Source organism: Caretta caretta, chromosome 11 (genome assembly GCF_965140235.1).
Source record: "Caretta caretta isolate rCarCar2 chromosome 11, rCarCar1.hap1, whole genome shotgun sequence".
NCBI lineage: Eukaryota > Metazoa > Chordata > Testudines > Cheloniidae > Caretta > Caretta caretta.
Window position 1 is genome coordinate 27382333 of NC_134216.1, and position 22371 is coordinate 27404703.

Sequence of the window (22371 nt, forward strand, 5' to 3'; positions counted from 1 at the left end):
AACTTAGACCAACTCATGGCTTGGTTTTTTTGTAGGATTTGAGGAGGACACAACTCAGAACCTAATTTCTTCTCCTATTAGCTTCAGCTAACTCTTGGTTAAGGACTTTCCAATCATAAGGCTGGTCCAGCATGATTAATATTATTAAATTGTAATCCCACAAATAAAAGGAACTAGAGTTAGAAAAGAGAGACAAACGTGACTATTTGAAATGGAGTCTGCCTTTCAAGCAATTGCTGCTCCTCAAGAGGGGGTAGTTTGAAGAATTCATTCAGAGTGAAATCCTGACCCCACTGAAGTCAGTAACAAAACTCCCATTGACTTGAATGGAGTCAGGAGTTCAGTCTCACTGTTCTACCATTATCCTGAAATATTTTAAGAGGAAGCTTGGAAACTCAACCTTCCCTTGTGGAGTGGGAGTTTTTCCTTCAGAGGCCCCTATAAATATGTCATAGTGATGAGAGAAGACATGCCTGCCTAATGCTAAAGAAAAGTCTGGTTTTACTTAATACAGAGCAATCAGTGAAGAATGTTTCATCACAATCAAAATATTAACCCACCTATTGCTGCCAAGGTCAGTGGAAAATAGGAAATTCTGCAGAAAGTGCAGGCTCACAAGTTACAGCAGTCTAAGGCTGTGCAAAATATCTACAGTGCAAAATATGTTGGTATTCTGTTTTAAACTCAGGATATCAGCTCAAGTTAAAGCCAACAGAGAAACCTGGGAGTTGAACTCCAGCTGGTAACCCGAATTAAAAGCAAGCTGCCATGTCTTCTTGGCTATTTTAATCCAAGTTAGCTAATGCAGGTAGCTAAGCTGAGTTAGAAACACAACTTTCTTTTTTATACTGTAGATAAACCTTGAATGTTTGGAAGCTTCTTTAACAGGCATTCAATTTTTGAAAGAACAAAAAGGAGAATATATTTCACTTATTTGCACCAGTTTACTCCCCTTCTACTCCCTGCTATCTCCCTGTAATTTTTTGGAAATGTGATTAGACAAGTGACCCAATTTTAAATGGCAGCATACCAAAATGGCATAACTTAAATGAGAGGCAACAAGCATAGGTCACAATTTCATTCAGACTGCATAAAAACTCCAAGATGTACACAGCATACTATTCAGTACAGTAATGTCAGGAAAACAAACACAAATTACAGTGAACTGGCCACACAGATCATTTACACTAAGACTTGGTTAGTTAGTTATTTTTTATTCAAAGAAAAAAAGATATTTTAATAAATACTGCAGAAACATTAATCAAACATACAAAGTGACTTCAACATTAAAAAAAAAAAGAGAGAAGTAATGAATGTCCTGTTTTATAACAGTTATAACTTATTTTCTTTTTACAATACTTAAATACAGAAAGCACTTGCCAGCTATTTTGTAATACTGCCCTAAGCATATTGTTGCATCAGTCAAAAGCATATTACGGTGGTAAAATGTCTGGGGGATTTTTTGTGAGAAATGACTGGAATGGTATTTTTTTTTCTTTTTTGCAGAAATAAAGCAAAGTGCTGGTAGCACGTAGAACGGAGTGTTTTAATTACCATCATCCTCTATCCTGCCACAACTGAAAGCAAACACCACTTTAACCCTTCAAAAATGAAGCATTATCACTGGAAAAGAGTGCTTGTTTTCAACAAGCTAGAGCAACCCTAGTCAGAGCTTAGCGTATCCTTTTAAAAAGAAGTCATGACAGTAATTCGTCAGTAAACATCTGCAACCTATTTTAAAGGCTGATTGATTTATTTCATGTAACTATAGTAATCACCAAGTGAAAAAGAAGTTGACTGAATCCGGTTCACTGAAGTAATGTTTAATGACCACTGTCTGGATATGCACATATTAGTCCTTTAGGATTAAAATAGTATCCAGTTTCCACTGGGGGCTCCTTAAGGTCCTATTTCCCTACAGCACTCATTATAAGAAAATGAAATCCATACTAAGAGACGGTCACCAAATGCAGCCCTGTTAGAATGTATCATATACAAGATAACTTGGCTATGTTGGCTCATGTGTGTACTATTATTTTTGTTTAAACATAGTTGCAAAAAACCATACCACAGAATATCACTTCTCCATTACACAGCCATAGGGCCTGGGAAAAACTCAGCACCTCCACTCCTGAGGACTAGGAGCTGAGGATTCTCAGCACCTAAACAGGATTGGGCATTAAGGTTGTAAGAATTAGGTTTTAAACTGAGGATCATTTGTAATCATAACTGATAGCACCTTTCATCTGATTTTGCAATTCAACCTACAATGACATATCCATACAGTACATCATATCTTTACATAGAAGATGTAAAACAATAAAGTTTAAGAGCATTACTTTTTAAGTACAATCACAATGATGGACAGAAATAGTCAATGTTTTGAAAGTTCCGTAACAAGCAGGTAATTTTTTTCTACTTGATCTAATTGTTGTTGTGCTAGGGCACTTATAATACTGGGAAGTCTCAAAAGGTTATCATCATTATCATATTCCAATTTAGCTTGTGTAGCCATCTCAGGAAGGCATAATTTCCAAGCTTTTCATATACAATGTTTTCCTCCGGATGACCCATGGGTCTGGATATAATTTCCATTTTAATGATGAGCTACAAGGAAATTAGATCATATCCTGCAGAAAAACTAACTGTAAGGTCATGGGGCTAGGGCCCCAATGATGAGGATGTGTTATTAACATCTTAATTAATTTAATTTTAAAAAGGAACATTAAAATATTATTTTAATTAAATCAAAGTAGGTATCCAGAAACAGATCTTTAAGAAAACAAACAAGCACTGTCCAGGACATCTTTCTCTGAGGTGCTACTTTTCCTCCTCTTCTCTAGCACATTCAAATATTTTCCTTTTTTGGCATTTCTTCCATGTAACATTTTTGACAGCCATCTCATTCAGATCCATCTCTTCCCACTGCTTAGTCTACATGCTGAATCCCTAAATACAATCTCACACAAAAGGTGAAGAGTATCCTTTAAAGTATTGACTTAAGCCCACACATGATATACCACTTTGGCTGTGCACTTCATTGAGTCTTCACCTTTCCTGAACACATTGTCTCTTCCTTCTTCCTAAGGAAACCTAGATCCTTCACATCACTGTGCAGCTCTTTGCTTTGTCCTTTCGCAAATCTGTAGCAACTGTAGATAGTTCTGGCCTGCCAGGCATGTGTGAAATTCGCTTTGTTGCCCTCTGTGATTTGTTCCGCTTAACATTTTTGTTTGTTTTGTTTACACATGCCAACGTGGCAACATGAAAAATGTCTCTTACACTGTTTTCTGACTGTAAGGCTGAGCATTCAATGTAAGTGGCTGCTCCAATCTGTTTGGCCATATTTGCACCCTGAGGGGGGAAAAAGAAAAAGGAACCGCAATCAATAGGGAGGTTTTGTACAAAGCCAAAGTAAACCATACGGTTATTCTTCAGTTCTGTTTGCATACATATTATTGTGTGAAAACCAAATCTAAGACAGCAAAGTGACACACAGCAACTCATTGGGTTTTTTGCAAAATACAGATAGGGATATGCACTCAAAACGTATTCTACAAATATCTAAGAATTGTCTCCTGTGAGGAAATACTCATAATTTGAAAGCTGTACATGATAAGGACAATGGCCTGTCTATCCCTGAAAAAGATTTTTTTCCTATTCAGAAAATTTGAGCTTTTTCGTTTGGGAGACTTTTGTATTCATCCTGAAAGGTACTGGACTGACTGCCTGAAAAATCAAATCCTTAACTCTGCACAGAAAAGGTATCTGTTGTGCAGCAGCTCCTCCTTACAGCCCTGTCAAATCATACCCACCTGCATCACTGCGTGGGGGAACTTGATGGGGCCAGCAGTGAAAGGGGGACAGTCCCAGCAGTTAGGGAGGAAGACACTAACCAAGAGCCAAGATGTATCACCTCCCCCTTGGAATCTCTAGAACCCATTGGTCAGCTGAAGAGAGGGATGCTGATTGGCCAGCATTCCCCTGCTCCAAGGATTTAAGCCGGTGCAGCGGTCACTTGGAGCCTCTCTTGGCTCTCTTCCAGCAGTGAGTTAAGTAGGGACATGCTTAGTACCAAACTGAGGTACTGGGGTGGAATTGTTTATTTGTGACAACTTGCAGCCAGTTCCAGTGTGGTGAAGAGAATAAAATGAACAGTTCCCAGAGGTAAAAGACCTGGGAATTTGATGGTAGGCCTTAGGATCATGTGATAGGGTGAGACCATGTGTCACTCATGGGCTGAGGTCCCCACCCTGCTGCACCCTCCGTTTCCCTCGCAGTGGGGAGGGTGCTAGGACTCAGAGAACCGAGTCCTGGGTGGTAGGCTGAGAAGAGCCTACCCTGCATTTTATGGTAAGGAGACCTGTAACCCCTGCACCGGAACCAATTACATGTCTGGCATAGGAGAGTCTGAGCCACGGGAGAGTAGCACACCTTCCCTGTATGTTGTCCTGCCACTTAATTCCAGGCATGTATCTGTTCTCATTTTTCTGCTGTGTCCACATCAATGTGCCTCTATCCTGGAGAGATCACTTCTAAACTGGAGAAAGCCACTCAGTCTCTAATCTCTCCTCTAAAACTGCCAACTTAAAGTCATTTGAGGTGGTGGCAGCTTTTGTGATGTGCACACACGATGTCCCACTAGCAAATTGGCCCCCACTCCCAACCCTTTCAGGTAACCTATCATACAACGATCAGATGGTATCAACATTTAGTCTCTGTCAATGTAGGCTAGATTCAAATCAATGAACTAGAGTGGAAAGCCTGCATATTCCATTACCAAACACGTTGTGCTTAACTATCATTTGAACAAGCTGACACTATTCCATTATAATGCTTTATTTACAGTCTTTTGTAAGTCCTCAGTTACTGAGCAACAGGCATGGACTTTCCTCATGTAAATGGCTATTCAATCAGAGGCAGTATGGCTGAAGAACGCACCACACTCTAAAATAAATTCTCTTTCAGCGATGTATTAAAAGCACTGTCAACAGGGAAAACACCCTCAGCAAAGAGAGAATTAAAATTTAGTTTAGAATAATAATGATAAACTACATGGATCATACAAGTGTTTCCCAATACCCCATGTACAACTGTGTTGCATACCCCAGTTATACTGTAACAAATACATGACAGCTCTACTTGACTCTGTCTGGGTTCTTAGATTCATGCTGCTGATCTCAGTTCTGATATTGCATCCTCAGGACACACTTTGGAGTCCAAGCATGTTGGAAGGGCAGAACTTTGGCATCAAGAATGCATATGCACCACACAGATGAGAAAAGAATCTTGGCCAAAATTTACAACAGACTGTTTCTCTGATCATTTTAAACACAAAATGTTCTAAATAAAGAAAAAAGGAGTATTTCTGTTGTGATAATTGAACAGTTTCTGCCACACTTCTGTTTTACATTTTAAAGTTTGTTAAATGTCAACGCACTTAAAATTCATAAAGCAAAGAAAATGTGTTGGAGTGGTGAGATGAGGAAACTTCAAGGTGCTTTTTTATATCACAGCACCTTGGTGCCCTGTTATAGTTTTGCTACACTGACAGTACAGTACTGGGTGCAAAATGAGCCGCCATTTCACTATCTATGGAACAATTTACTTTTAAGGACTTAAACCTACCACTAAATCTGCTGTAATGTTGGTTCACCAAAACTCAGCTTTGCATATACAACAGACATTAGCAAAGTTAGCATCGGAGACACCTTGATTCGTAATTTGGGCACTCAAATTTAAAGATCAGGTTGATGGCCCGATTGCACTGTGTTGCCCGTAGTTAACTGTCTTTTTCCACGTGAGCGGCAATGCACACGAGAGGTGTGTGAACTCTAAAGCACAACGTGTTGCACATTAAGTGGCCTGTGTAGACCCTGCTGGTCTAGACTAAAAGTTACCTAGTATGTGTTAACAGAGTGCTGCATCAGGCTGCCTAGAGACTCAGCAAAATGACTACATTCGTTTACATTCAGTTCACTTTTTAAAGGTTTTCTCTGCAACCCTTAGAGCTAGAAACATATTTATGTGAGAGCTTATATTTCTGGGACACAAGTCTGCAGGAACATGTGAATTCTGCAGGCACAGAATACACAGCCTCTGGTGTTTTCAGACTCACCTGTGGAGATCATTAGGTAACAGCATCTAACTATTTTAGTGTAAATAAGCTCAGTGCAGAAGGAGGGCAGTTTCTCTTAAAAGTGAATGCAATGTTACCGAACTGCGTATTTCCCACCACCACCAAGTAACGAGTGGAAAGAATGAGATATGACACATACCTGATCATATGATACTGGTGTCTGCCTGTGATTGGAAAGCTCCACTAATGTGCTCACATCTGTGCGCAGATCAGACTTGCAACCCACCAGAAGCATTTTGGTGTTAGGACAAAATTCCTGAATTTCACCTTTCCACTGTAAAATATTATTTTGTTACGATAGTAATGCAATACATTATTTAGATTAATTAAAGCATGCTAGTGAAAAGAGGCAATGGAAACAGGATTAGAGTTTGGTAACACTCACAGGAAGCATTTTTAACATAAATACATTACATTGGTACCTGTTTAATTTGTAACCATGCTACAAGTTGACTTTGAGGATTTGAGAGCATATGAACTAGCAGTTTCCAAGTTAGGGCAGATCTTGCAACCCCTACCCACCCACTAGTCCTGCTGACTTCAACTGAAATGTCCATTTACGTCAGGATTGTCAGTCATGCCCTGATCCCGCCTAAAATCAGTAAACAATATACAATCTCATTCTCTCATCCTATGATTCACTGGTTTTACCCACATTGCAGTAGAAATAGCAAAGGGTGTTGCCATTAGCTAGTTCAAACAGTTCCTCAAATGACAAATTACAAGCAGGTCTCAGACAAATATAAAACATATTAAAGATAATCATATATATTAGCTCATGGCTTCATTTGAGTGCTAGAAAAATGTGTTTAATCTGTGGAGAATCCATTTGTGCTGATCAAATAATATGCTTAATCCTGAATACACAACAGTGTACTGTATATCTTGTGAAAATACTGTACGTGAACATGGACATAAACTCATAATGGTGTTTTTTCAAGTCTCTTCAGCCTAAATCTGACAAATCTTAGAATCATTAAGATTTGATGGGGAACATTTTAATTTTTACATGTATATTGGAAAAAAAGAAAATCTACCACCCTTTTGTAAACCAGTGAAAACACAGTACCCACTGTTTATTCAGGATCTAAAATATTGTGTGTTCAGTATACGAAGAACCAGACAGGAAGACACGTTAACAAAAAAACCCAACCTGTTCTCACACTTTTGTTGACATTGTCAGTGATGGTGATGCTCAGACAAGAAAATGTGTTATATTACTTTCAAATCCATTCTAAAGGAGGAAAAACAAAAATGGCCCAACTCCTAATCTCCATGGAAAAAACTGTATTAGCGGACAAGGTAGTCAGTAAACTCTGAAGTTAACATTGCAGAATTTTTGATTCATGCTGCACCAAGAAAGGGGAGAGGTCTGAGAATTCACGAAGGAGCAGGTGCCTGGCCTTCAAACATAGCTGAGCTTTAGTTTTGCGGAGAAATCATGCACTAATCCTGCAGATCATGGAGCATCTGAAAGCAAGGCCTTCCACATTGCTTTGAGTCCCCTTCCTCAGGAGTCATGTTGTCACTGGCTCTTCCACTGACTGCATATCACCACCCCTATAACGTGGAGTAAAGGCTATGGTGGAGGTCTTAATGTTGGGCAGACCAGTATTAACTGTGCCAATGCAAATTGCTATAGAGTCTTTAATCCCCTTTGCTAGAGGAGCATGCCTTGAAAGGCAGCTTCTTCATGGCTCCACTCCTTCTTTTCACATTATGTGCCACTAAAATACTTGCAAAGGGCTTTTGGGAGTGAATATTCTACTTAATTCCGATCTCCTAATGCCTCTGCTTCTGAGTATTTTTCAGTCTTCTCAAATGATGGACTAAAATTCTAGCTCCGCAAAGTGCAGTTATGGGGTTATTTTAGTGAAACAATCAAATGCTGAAGATTATACGATTGGAAATAGTGCTACATTACAGAGAGTTTTAAAAATAGATTCGATTTATAAATAGTTTTGAATTAAAAAAATATTCTCATACACTTGCCTTTTTTAGCACACTGTCAAGGGTTTCTGGCCGACTGATGTCAAAACAAATCAAGACAGCATCGGAATCTGGATAGGAAAGCGGGCGGACATTGTCATAATAAGGAGACCCTGTCCAGAAAAAAGAAATGTTTATTGCTTAATATTCCTTTTTCTTCTGCAGTCATGCAAACTTATTCAGAAGGTTTACAGTAAAGCTCTTGAATGGCATGTCACTATCCTTCTTCCAAAACATACTACATTTCCAAGGTTATTTTTGGTGCTTACTTCTCCATGCTCCAATTCCTTCTTAGGCCTAGCCCTAAATAAGGGGGATTTCTTCCTCAGGTAGTTAATCAGGTTAGCAACCCAGTGATTAAACTTCCTTTGCAAGCTTGAAAGCAGCTGTGACACTCCCTGACAGCCCAAAGAGTGAAATCAGATATGGGATAGAACATGGAGCTGGTGACAGGCATGTCTCAGAAAAGTGAGACCTTTGGTTTGGGTATGACCCCACCAAAGGCTTGTGTGACCTAATGGGCCTTTTGTGTATCTTTCTTTTATGACTCTATAGAAAAATCAGAAAGTGTGGGAGCCATTACCCATTGCTGGACTGGGTGACCTGGTCTTTTCCATTTCTTACACCAATTCTAAAAGTTTGGATGTCTCTCCACTGTTTATCAGAACTGACTGAATCCCTGGAGCTGGCAAAAATCAGCTGGTATTGTCAAGAAAGAAGGCTCTTTCCACACACACTTTGTACTCTACTTCTGGCCCCCTCCAGAAGCTGGACTAAACTTTCTCTAAAGCAGTATAGTCAATGAGTCTTGGGTGAATGCTGGGAGATTTTAATGTTTTTCAGAAGCCTAGTTGGAAGGAATCCCCTTATGTTAGCACATAGGCCTCTCAGCGACAGCAGGATGGCCCACCATTGCATATTTTAAAGGTGTCTTCAATGGTCAAGACTAGAATAAAATGGTGTTTGCTCAAAGAAGGAAAGCCTTAGGATACTGTACAGAAGTTACTCCAGTAAACGTATGTGGTATAAACATAGGCCCAACCCTGCAAAGACTTATACATGGGGTTAGCTTTACACTGTGAGTAGCACCATTGGTTTCACTGAGATTACTCAGTGTGTAAAGTTAAGCATGAGCATAAATCTCTGTAGGAATGTGGCCATAATAGGAATTGACTAAAGGACTCTGAGATAGGTGATTATGGGCCAAATTCTCTGCTAGTGTAAATAGGTGCATATCCATTGACTTCAAAGGAGTTTCATCTATCTTCATTAGCAGAGAATTTGACCTGAGACCTGTAAAAATTCCATTTATTAAGGCTCTGATTCAGCAGGGTTCTTATGCACATGAGTAGTCCCATGGACTGAATTGGGGGCTTGATTTAAGAAAGGTATACCTATAGCTTAAGAAAAGCTATGACATAAAACAAATAAGTTTCTGTATTTCTCTATTCCATGGACCTAAAAAGATGGCATATCACATTTTTATGAGACAATAGCGTAACTTTTTAAAATGATTCATCAGCTAATTAGATCCCTTATTTTCTTCAAACTATCCACAGCTAATTGACTGTAAGTTATCTCAAAGGCTGAAAAACAATCATGATTAACCAGAAGAGAAAAATTCTGTAAGTTTCTCCCTGAAAGACAAACAGTTCATGCTGTTACACAAGGAAGTAAGAGAAACAGTGAGCGCACATCACAGTGCACTCCAGCTGGACAGCTTATGCCAGAAGGGAACTGCAAGAATTCTAGGAATTTTGTTTTTGAAATTGGGAGCAACATATGGGCAATGAAGCATTACCCAAGTTGGTAGAAGAAGATAGTTTGACGAAACTGGGCTTCCCCCCTAAAAATTCCCCCACAAGAATTGTAAACAATGTCAATCCCACAATGAATGAATGAATGAATATTCATAGCTTCAGAATGTTGCTCTTCAAAAAAAACTTTTATCACTCTTCAACATTAAACAAAACACTAGAGGAAAAATATCAGATATAGTATAGGCCTGACAAAGTAAACATTCAAAATACTGGGTCACGTCCTGCTCTCAATTATACCAATATAAATCTGGAAAAATTACATTGGCTTCAGCTGAATTGCTGTATTTACTCTGGTGTAAAGGAGAGCTCAATTTGACCTCTTTCTGGAATGCACAAGGCCCATATTTTGCCTCTAGATTTCTGTGTCCTACAAAATAGTTTCAATAGTTGCTTATTTAACCCCCTTTGCGTAATGTTTTGATATCAGTGGGCTCTCAATCACATGGACGCTGAGTTCTATATCTATTATTCCATCAGAAGACCTGACACTGTATGTACGGGACTAGTACTTCACCTTAGCTGGCCTTTCAAAAAGGAAAAATCCAGAGTAAATCATGTGGATAAGTATCCCAAAGAAGGAAACAATCATATGCCCCCCCTCCCCCAATGCAGAGCAAATGCTTTTAGCTTTCTACATAAGACATATTAGCACTAATTCATCCATGGTGAAACTCAATTGAAATTAAAGGGAAGAGTTCACTCCAATGTACGTATTATGCTTCATGTGTATCAATAAAATACATTCTTTTCTTACAAATCCTGTTCTACGTTGTGAAGGGGTATTGCGATGGGGGCATCTTCCCCGCCAATACCTGTTCCTGCTGTTAAATCTGCCAGCACTCCAGAGCCTCAAGGGAATGATCGGCCAGATAGGTTGCATGGCCGTGCTCGCAGTCCTTGGCAGATATTATGGGGTACGTCACGGATGCTAACAGGAGACCTATACTGTTTTGTAGATCACAAACTCCACCCCCAGCTATCCTGCTCTGTGCTCGCTAGTTAGTTGTGTGAACCACTTCATGGCTCCCACCTTTCCTCCCCCTCAGCACGGCTCAGACAAGTAAGAGCAGGATTAGCCCTTTGTCTTTAAGATCATTAATATTTGGAACGATAAAAGTTGCCAGCTACAGAGAAATCTTAAAGAGCCTCACCCAGAAACTAATTTCTTAGACACATACCTAACTGCTCAGTCACTACTCCTCAATGATACAACATATACCATATATGTGCATAAATATGCATTTATGCATACAAAGGCATGCACTTACTAAATTCAGCTTTGTGATTCCACTCGCCATACCAACTCCAGATGTTGGTTTTTTTATGTTGTTTCCTTTTGAGTCTCTCATGTTAAAATGCTGAACACTAAGATAGTTAAGTATGATCTGTCAGTTTGGTTGTAAACGAGATATACTGGACACATTCTTTTCTCTGAGGGAGTGTGCGGTAAAACTAATAGGAATATTTTAAAGTACTGACCATGTGGAATGCTTCAACAGAAGAAATATATTTACTGGTTTCATTCAGCAGCAATCACCAAATCTTTGTGATTACACAAATAAAAAACCTAACTGCATGACTCAATTCAATGTAATATTTCATCATTTATTCCACATAAAATTCTCAGGACCTAAAGAATCTTAGGAATGTGAATCCAGTCTACGCAGACCTTCTGAATGCAGTTCAATAACTCTCTGTTCCATCTTTTTCTCAAGTTAGTGTACCAATCTGAAACCATGCCAAGACCAGAGAAGAGGAGGAGACTTCACAAACAGAACTGCCATACTCCAGTCAAAACTCTACATTTTATTTATTTTTATTTTGTTGGAGCAGATTGGTGACAATCACGACCACATTTTTGTCAGGGCTAATTTCAACCATTCTACAGTTTATCCGAACCCTGGTGGACAGAGTAACGTTCCTTTTATTCTGTGGCAGAGACTGGTCCCAACAGCATTTTTTATTTCTTAGTTCTATCTGGTAGATTACATAAATAGCGGAAGCCTGAATCGGCTAAATATTTTAATAACTGCCTATTTAAGATCTTATTTTCATATAGAGTTAACTGAGCAAAACTCACATTCATTATAATTTTAAAAGTTCATTTAGGCCTTGATCCAGAAAAGCACCAATGCACATGATTAAAATTAAACAAGTGAGTACTTTCAATGACTTCAATAGAATTATGCATGTGCTTAAGTGCTTTGCTGGAGCAGGGTACTAGCGATAGTGTAAGATGCCAGATAACTGTTACTGGCAACTGCAATCCTCCGTTTATCCACAGAGCACACAAAGCTCTTCGCCACTATGCCTAAACAATGTGGCTTAACCCGAACTACTTAGGAGGGACCAACTCTAGGTAGTTCATTGTTCTTGCTCAATGCAAGTGTTGGCTGCTCTACTGAGACTGTCCATAGGATGGCATTTCATGTTGTTTGGAATACATGACACTGGTACAGTAGCATTATTCCATTTCTTACAGACCAGAAAACAGCCATCAGATGTTAACAATTTGTGGCCATTTTTTTTTTGATTGGTCAAATAACCAGTGACCCAGAGGTGAAGGATTGCATTATTCCGTATCAACTGCCTGAACTGTCTAGTTACTAACTTCATGTGTTAAAAATGACAAAACTGTGATGGTAACTAAGAACTACACACTTCATTGAATCTCTCTTGCTGGCATCCTTCTTTTAATGCTTCAGTGAACAATTTTGGGGAAATTAAGGCCATTTTATTTATTATGTGGCAGAATTCAATGATTTATCATCTCCAAATGCAAAAAGTACTACAAGCATTCACAGTAATTTAGTTTATTTATGGATTTAGCAATCTTTCACCCTAAACAAAAAATATTCTTTAATTACTGGTCTTTTCCCTGACAACTTATAAATCTCCATTTCCCATTTATCGACAGTACTCTTTTTTTAAAAAAAATGAACGAATTATGTGGAAATTATGTGTTTTTTCAACTATTACTAAAGAGTATAGGCCCAAACTTGACCAACTAGTAAGTGATCTGAAAGACAAAGATTTCAAACCCTGAAATACCCCCATGGTGCTTTCTGCTTTTGTTGGTTCTCTATTAAATGCAATTCTTATATGTTGCAGCTCTAATTTATATATTTTGCAAAACGGTTCAGTGGAAAGATCTTTGTAATTAATTCTACATTTCTACACAGACACCGAGCACACTGTGCACATGCAAATCACAGTAAAGCTAATTTGTTTGAAGCTCTAAGGCCCTTCTGGATTTAATTATATGCTAATCCCCAGCACTGCAGTACTATTTCTGGTTCTGTAGAGAATTATTTTATTAGAGTATTCGGCACAGAGTCCACATTTCAACCTTCATACGTATGCTACAGAAATGACCTACAGTCTATAGTTAGACAGAGGGAGAGAAAGACAGACATATTTAAAGCCTCAAATGTTCTTACTGCTTCACAGCTTTTTGCTGTACAAATAAGAAATTTTGAATTTAAAAAAGTAATTTTAATGTAAGAAGGCAAAAACTTGCTAACAGGATATATTTAAAGTTTGATGTCTGAACGATAAACTGAAAGAAGTCTGACGTGTAGATACTCATCGAAGTTTCCATGAGATAACATTGTGAAGGTTCTTCAGCCACCAAATGGAATATTCCTCTGAAATATTCTGCTTAACAAAATGAACATATTACACCCTAACTGGCTAGAGACTATCATACAATATCACTACAGAATGAAATAATTTCTAATGAAGTGATATTGCAACCAGATAGCACTAATTTGAAAAAAGGCTTAGTGGTTCTATACCAGTTAAATCTCATTTTGACAGGCATTTTCCTTTATGTTAGGAAAAATTTTAATCCTTGTAAAGACTTACAGGTTTAGACAGCACTAGAAAATATTTTAGATAATCTTTCTTCCTACCCCGTCCACGTTTTTAAACATATAATGTCCTAACCCCATATTTAGACTTTGATGTTGGAAATTCATTAAAAACTTTCCAAATAAATTTACACTTGGCTTTAAAATGTTTCCAACCATCCAGTATGTGGTGCCAGGTGTTTTGTAATTGTGGTCCTAGACCATACATTATATATTGGGAAGTTTTATATGTAACCAAAATCAGTGCTAACATTGGGGTCTGATACCACCCTGAGGCAGGATTGTGAGATTCTGCTTTATACATGCCTGAAGGTTTGCTATTCACCTCAATGGGAGCAGAATTAGGCCTTGAAATGGCAATATCTGTCTCCTGAAGAACTCAATGGCAAGACTTCCATCAACTTCAATTAATTGGAGTTATTAATCAGTTAGCCTGGAATCTTGATGCAAGCTGTCTGTAGTTTAAAGAAAACACAGAAGACAGTTTAACACAATTAAAAATTAATAGTGGAGACTGATAAAGTCATCTTGAAATGTCTTGGGTATTGCCGTCAAAGTCAACTAAATGGCATCTTTTTTATGTAAAATATATAAATGTATTCCAAGTGGCATCATTAAATGTGAGTTATTGTCTCAGTGTGTTGTAATGTGATTTTCTAATCCACTGAATGCTAGATGTTTTCTTAATATATAAACCTAAAATCAATAATAATTTGCAAAAATATACCAGTGGTATAAAATAATTTTCATAGCTTGAATTTCACTGTGGGCCTAGTCCTGCCACCACTGAATTTAATGGGAGTTTAGGCTTATACTCTAATTCAACAGATAAAAACAGGACAAAGATTTGTAAAATAATACCAAATCAACAAGGACTTGAGATAAGACAAAAATGTTAATTTATCTTTTGAAGTCTTCTTGTCTGGTAGTGTGATTTTTGTATTGAGTGGCCCAGGTTTGTGGTAGTATTTATTCTAACAATCAATGGGAGCCGGCTGTTTTCAGAATGTGACTTTTTTACCTGTAACCCCCAAACCACTAAATCATTCAGCAATGCTTTATACAAAACGAAGTATTCGTTTTATCTTTCAGCTTTACCACTGCAACAATTTTAGTTTTAAATTGCAAGCATATTGACCCTGTGATCCTGCAGATTTGACTCAAGCAAATATTAGGTCCCTGATCAGGACCCAAATAGTGTATTGCGTAGGAGTTCTTAAGCATTTTCAGGTATATCTTCCTGTAAGACTACTTCTTCCCTTTTTAAAATACTGCAAAATGTATTTTTCATTACATGAATATGTCGGATCTATTTTTTCACACTGATTTCAAACCTTTGTAGGTCAAAGGAGTTGACCTGTGAAGAATGGGCTACTTTTTAATGAATAAAAATAAAGATTATGTTTCAATACAAATCTGCTCACTGGTGATTTTCTATGACTTTAGAAAGCTACTGTGTAGAGTTTATTTGTGCAATGAATGGTTCTTATGCTGTGGACGAGCAATGAAGATGAAAACTCAAACCGGTTTTATTACACTCTAAAAGTTTGTAACCCTTACTTGTTTGTATTGTTAGCCATCTTGCTTTTTGAAAATACTGTTGAGCATGGGCTGTGAAACTACTTGCTTTCCCAGGCAATAGTGCAGCAAAAAATCAGAGATCACACCTAGCCAATCAGAATAAAAACAATTATCTTAAATCAAAAAATTACCAATATTAAAAAAACCCTCTATATGAATTTAATTTCCAGTATCAGGATCATCTTGCCATTTTGGAGGAGGAGCTGCCTTCATCAGGCCCAGCTGCAAGACAGGCCATCTACATAAACTATGAACTTGCCTAGGGATCAGACCAAGAAAAAATATTTGAGAAAGGAGTTGTATGCCCTATTCAGTTTCCTCAACCCAGATTTACTGGTCTAATGCTGTGGTTCTCTACCACAGATACTCAAACCTCTGCTGACACTTCGGACTTTTGTGATGGTCCTTCCCAGCTTCCCCTCCTTTGCCTTAATATGTCAACTCTAACTAGCTCCTTTCACTTCTTGGTGCTGTAATTTGCAATGGATCTTGGGCTGTTCTCAGTTCCAGTCTCTCCCATGGCACTTAAGAGGCCATGGCAAATTAGGGTGGGCACAGGTGAATAGGAGGTTTGGGAGAGGTCTGTACAGCTGAGATCTTCATCTGATAAACTGATACAGCAGGCCCTAAAATGTTGGGAAGTTACTGATCTAAAGTAAGATCTAACTACTTGGCTGGTAGTTTGAGAATGCAAGGTCCCTCAGACATCAGTATACAGAGAAGCTGAACCCCTGGGAAACTGTTAACATGCCAGTTAACCTTTGAAATAGAATCCATCACAAAGCATTTGAGTCAGTGTTTCTGAAACAGGAGTGGGAAACAGTTCGAAGGGGGAAAACAATCAAACCTAAATACTGCTTTTCTGGTGTCCATATTTAAAACCGAGAGGAGGAATTATATTCTCTCTACCACCGCTTGATGACTGGCTAGGGCTTATCTCCAACATCCTGCTTGTTAACATTGGGTCTAACACCTCCCAGAGCCAGGGAAATAGACAAGCGCTATGTTTTGTCAAAAGTTGGAACACAAAGGAGCCCATATAGGAGCATCAGCAGACTTCATCTAACATTACCACATGCGTACACATATCTTATCTTTTACTCCCCTAGTGTCCTGTAAGGGGAATAGGGGTTACCAAGACAGGATGATAGTCCGGGAGCACAGACGCTAGGGTCCAGGACTCTTAAGATAGCCCTTCCAGTCATGTCAAACTATATCCTGTGTTACTTGTCATGCTCATTCTCCTTCCATTACAACATAGACAGGATCTTCTCATTAATGGAGCTTTTTATCCCCGCTCCCTTTTCTTGCATAATGTAAATGGCTGGGAGAATCCCTCTGTAGAAAAAGAGAATTAGAAGCAGATGCAGCTGTCTGCCACATACAGCTGCCATTCACATCTGGAGGCAAACACTCCATTGATGTTAACAGCAATAATGTGCTCCTTAGGGTCGGTCACCAAGGCAGTAGGGGATGTTTAGTTCCTGTCTTACAGTAGATTCTATCAAGAATCCCACAAAGGCTGCTGCTTTGCACTTGAATGCTGAATTGTAAGAAAATGATTTATCTTTCCCCGAACTCCCTTCCCGATTTTAGCCTCATGTACAACACAAACAGCCACTTGCTTTGGCACTTGATGCTCTCATGCAAAGTCTAGCCTGAGTCCTAAAATTATTGCAAAGCCAGAAAAGGACTTGTCTATGTTATTTTTCATCTGGTTCTGTTAAAGCCACACAAGGCAGTACTCCCGACAGAGGACTTGCTCCCCAGGCTATACAATGGGAAGATCAATTTAATTCAGTTTCCTTGGATTCTGCTGCCCGGTGTGTGCTGCTCTGTTTCCTGCTCAAGACTCATGTTCCCCTCCACTCACAAGGTGGTCTGTCCGTTTACCACATTCAACTGTCTCTGTACCACTGGGTGCTGGTTGCCAACTCCCACATTCACTTGTCTTTCCCGCCTTTGGTTGCTCTCTACCACTCAGTTATCTTCCTCTCATTGAGAGATCTCTTTCTGCATTTCTACCCAATCCCTTTGTTACCCTGCTCTGGAGTTCAGTGCCCTCCCATTCCACCTGCCACCCTCAAAAGATTCTTCTGCCACTCCCCCTACAGAAAACTAGCTCCTGCCTCCCCTTCTCAGCCATCTGCCCCTCCTGTCAGAGCTCTGTCTCCCCAGTGCCTGATTTCCACCTTTCCTTCCCTTTCCAGCCCAGTGGTTCCGATTTCTCCCAGGTCAGTTCTTGAGATGCTCTCTGGTTCCCTCTGGTGGCATACCCAGTCATGTACCCTCTTTTCACCTCCCCCCTTTGGTCCATTCCCATGTTCTCTGTTTCTCTGAGGAGGCTTGTTAGCCCAATGCTCTCTGGCCTATCAGGAAGCCTTTCCTAGATCATGTATTCTGTTGTCTCTAGGAGGTTTGTCCTTTCCACACTTCCTGTCCCCCCACAAGTCTGTGTCCCCCAATAGCTCTGTTTAGCTCCCTTCCATCCCCCCTCCCCCAACCCCTGTTGAGGCCACTCTTTGATTCCTGTGGTCTCATCTTGTGACTCAGGTAAGGGATCCACAGACTCACGGCCCTGCTTACAACACACCCGGCAGTAGAAGAGGAGGAAAAACGGTGCAGCCGAGCTGTGGGAAGGGCTTCCTCTCTCTGCAGGCTGCAGAACTGGATTGTGGTGGAGGGGCAAGAATGGACTAGGTGCTATACTCACGGCCCTGCTTACAACACACCCGGCAGTAGAAGAGGAGGAAAAACGGTGCAGCCGAGCTGTGGGAAGGGCTTCCTCTCTCTGCAGGCTGCAGAACTGGATTGTGGTGGAGGGGCAAGAATGGACTAGGTGCTAAGCCATTTGTGCCTGGTAGGGTAGTGGGGAAATTAAACAAAAATTTGAAAGAGGGGCCATACACTGTTGTCCTCCACCTCCCAAGCTAAAAGTTGAGGAAGGGTTTAGGATGGGTCTCTTTGTACCCCCTATAATTACACATATGGCTGTACTTCCTTCCCTTCAGGCATCAGGAGTATCACAGAGTTCCTGCTCTCAGGTTATTTCTTCACCCCATAGCCCCCTGATGGCTTTAGAATCCAACCCTGCACACGGTTACACACTAGGAAACTTTACCCAAGTAGTCCCATTGAAGTCAGACACCCCTTGCCCAAGTTACAGCTATTTGTGTGCAGTTTTGGGCCCACAGTGGTGGTGGGGGGGGGGGGGGGGGGGAGGAGGAGGAATAAAGAACAGTTCAGCAAAACACCCCAAACCCACTCAGATATTGGCATGACTATTAAACTCGCTGTTTTTGTATAATCACGTTTTACGCAAGGAGAACCCCTGCTGGCTTTCACAGCAGTGATGACAAATATTAAAATGAAAGGCTCATGATATGCAATAATAATCTCCCATCTGCTGGGCTAATTACTACAAGAACTTTTGGTGGGGGTGGGGGGGAGCGAAAGAGGCTAAACACAACTGAGGCAAATTAAAACAATGCCTTCTCCGGTTACCGGTGACTATTAAACTAGAAAGCAGTTGAAACTCCTGCTTGAAAAAAGGAATTCTTCAGTAAAAGCTCAATGGGTATTTGTGTCACACAGGAGCAAATATTTAGGTTTAGCAACACTTGTTAATATTCATTATTAAAAGACTGATCTGAGTCACAAGTATGACATGAATGCAAGAATAATCACAAGGCATCTGCTATGATGCAGGTCACTTACCAGAGGTGTCCCACAGACTCAGCTCTATTCTTTGTGTGTCAATTTCAAAACTGGCCGTGTAATTTTCAAATACTGTAGGGACATAATTCTGAATAAAAAGAGAGAGAAACAAGGACAACGTTATTGTCTTTAAAATCCACAGACACACCAGTAAGCCTGTCTGACATCGTTCATTGCATTTGAGAACCAGTTGTAGAGACAGACAGCTGGGTTCAGAAACGCACTTTCTCCCACATGTAATCATTTCCCTTCTGCACTGCAGAGTAAGTTAGTGAAATCACAGCGGCTGGCTTACAAGCAAAGATACAGCTGCACGATTGTAAAAGACTTTGCCCGGGAGAGAAACACCCGTGGAGGTTAAATATAGATGCTGTACGGGCTTTGCTCCATCTCGGGACCAGGAGACAGAGCGTGAGTGGGTTCGACATACCTCTGGGAAGCAGTCCTTAGCAAAGACATGGAGAAGAGCTGTTTTCCCACACTGGCTATCACCAACCACCACAATTTTACACTTCACGTTCTGGTTAGGATCCATGATAGATTTGCTGGATAATTTCTGGCTCGCTCTTCTCTCCTTCATTGATGTTGCCTTATTTTCTCTTGCAGCAAAAAATAGCGAGTTTGCCCGAAAGAAACAAAGCCACCGAAACACCCGGCTAAGTCTGAGCCTGGCGCTCCGTGCGCCCCGCGCAAGATGATCCCTGCCGCACAGCCCGTCTCCCAGGTCCACTTCCGAGCCGACTGCTTTGTCTCACTCCTCCGTACCCGGCTTTATATGGCCCGTCTTCCAATCCGGTCCTCTCTCCACGAGAGCGAAACTGATCCGCCTCTTCCCCTTTTATGGAGCCCAGAGAGCTTGCGAGCGCGGGCTGCCTCCGTCGCCTGTAAACCACACGCCCTCTAGGGGAGCAGCGCCGCGGCGCTCCGCCGGGCCACGCCGCCGGGCCGGGGCCGGGAGAACTGGAAGCCCGGAGAAGGCTTTGCCCGGACAAGTCCGTGCATGCAGGGCAGAGCTGGCCCGGGAGCCGGGATCTCGGGAGAAGCCCTTTCCAGTACACCGTGTATGGGACTTATGGGGTCACTCAGGGCGGCGGCACCCGCTGCCCGGACTCACAGGGAAATGCCCCCAGCTGGATGAGATGATGGGGTCCCTTTCCCTCGCTGCCCCCCACTTTTTATCTCCTCTCCTTAGCCCCCAGCGGGCTGGCCTCCCTCCTGCACTTCGTGCCGTGGTTCCCACAGTCTCTTTATCTGTCTTTTCTGCTGCCTTGCCAGCAGCGTCCCACGGTCCGCCAGCGAAGCGCCAATGCTCTGCCCCCCGCGATCCTTCCTGTAGCGCTCCCTAACCCCGGCATCGTGCCCCCATCCTTCCCGCAGCACCCCCAACCTCAGCGCCGTGCGCCCCGCGATCCTTCCTGCAGCAACCCCAGCGCCGTGCCCCCCGCGATCCTTCCTGCAGCGCCCCCAACCCTAGCACTGTGCCCCCGCAATCCTTCCTGCAGCGCCCCCAACCCCAGCGCCGTGCCCCCCACGAGCCTTCCCGCAGCACCCGCAACCCCAGAGCCGTACCCCCCACGAGCCTTCCCGCAGCACCCCCAACCCCAGCACCGTGTCCCCCACGATCCTTTCCACAGTGCCCCAAACCCCAGCGCCATGCCCCCTTGATCGTTCCTGCAGTGCCCCCAATCCCAGTGCCATGCCCCCCGTGAGCCTTTCTGCAGTGCCCCCAATCCCAGCACCATGCCCCCTGTGAGCCTTCCTGGAGTGTGTCCCTTTATTCACCCCCACTGTTGCTATGCTAGGACTTTCACTCCCTCTCTGTTCAGTGCACATGGGATGTTCTGATCTTTCTCTCCTGCTGGGGCTGTTCTCCCCTCTATTCTTCCCTGGGAAGGGTTCCCTTCTCCCCTTCATCTCCTCCTGTGAGGAGCGACCCAGCTCCTGCTCATTCTCCAACCTGTCTGCCAGTACATGCGCTGCAGCGCTCCTCGCCTGTTTCATGGAGACTCCTGGGAAAGTCTCTGTGCAGCACCAGCTATGGGAAGGGCAGAGTATAGGGGTTCCAGGCAGCAGAAGCGGCAGCCACGCCCCACTGGAGGTTCCCAAATCTGCCTTTGAAGTGAAGGCCCAGGGCTGAGAAAGGACAAATTAAACCTGACATAGAAAAAGTATTTATGCTGCAGTATGAAAGTACAGTTGTAGGTTTAATTCTCCAGTACAAATCAACACCAAGGTAAACTCATTGTAAATGAGAGAAAGACCAGTGAGTGTGGTATGAGTGCATGATTTCTACTGCAAGGTGAGATACCCAGCTATCTAACCCTGACAATTGCTTTAACCTGCAGTTCAAAAACAGGTCTGTGCCATATGAGATATTAGTTGTAGAGGCAACAAGTAGAACACCTTTCAGTAATATTTATTGTTTGATTGATTATGTGAACAAATCATGTTGAATATTCTCCACAAAAACCTAAATGCAATCCACTGTAGAGTCTTGAAAAGGGACTTTATAACAGTTTGGATTAAATATTTACTTTAGGCACAGTCGTGAGGAAAGCGTGGTTCGGTAAACAAGATCCGCCCTGCATAAGCTGGAAAGCGCACATCTGAGTGAAGTTCCTCCCCTTCTTCCTCTTTGCTCTGGGGAAGCAGTAATTTGCTGGCCTATATCAGCAGAAAATGACTACTGTTACACACTGGCTCACCTGCGCTGGCCAACAAGAAAGGGAGGTGGAGCCAAAGCTGGGCCCATTTCCCACCCCTCCCTGCTGTCCTGCTCTGGGGGTATGCAGTGGTGAGGGGTACTTAGTTCTGCTTACTTCTGCATGCCCAGACTTCAGGTCTAGGTAGCCCACACAGGGGAGTTAAGGCAGGGTCTTTCTCTCTGTTACATGTGCATGTAGTCCAGGTCATAATCTAGCCCTATGTATACCCAGGTATCATTTGAGAAGCTAAAAGTGCTCCAAGTTAATAAAGTCTCCCAACACCCTTATGTGGCTAGTATTATTATGAAATCATAGGGAGTCCTATCAGTAGTCAGGAGTAGTAGACGGTCCTAAGCATAACAGTTCAAACTCCGCTGTACATTTTCTTCTTTTGTTTCTGTGTTTCACAACTAGAACTGGTCAGACGATTGATTCATCACTCATAAATTATCTGAGGAATTTAACCCTTGTTTTCTGCTCACGAATCATTTGCGAAAAGATCCTGAGTTTTGCAAATGTATTCCTTATTCATAAGGAGTCATCGAATA

General features: G+C 41.5%; 1 protein-coding gene across 1 annotated transcript; it reads right to left on the minus strand.

The window, feature by feature from the left end:
- Positions 1-1063: 1063 nt before the first annotated feature.
- Positions 1064-19931, minus strand: RND3 (Rho family GTPase 3). Its single transcript, XM_048869598.2, has 5 exons — positions 19549-19931; positions 19119-19206; positions 8132-8241; positions 6279-6413; positions 1064-3354 (listed from the first exon to the last, which is right to left on the minus strand). The coding sequence occupies exons 1-5, from the start codon at positions 19696-19698 to the stop codon at positions 3103-3105; spliced, it is 735 nt and encodes a 244-aa protein (XP_048725555.1). The 5' UTR covers positions 19699-19931; the 3' UTR covers positions 1064-3102.
- Positions 19932-22371: the final 2440 nt, after the last annotated feature.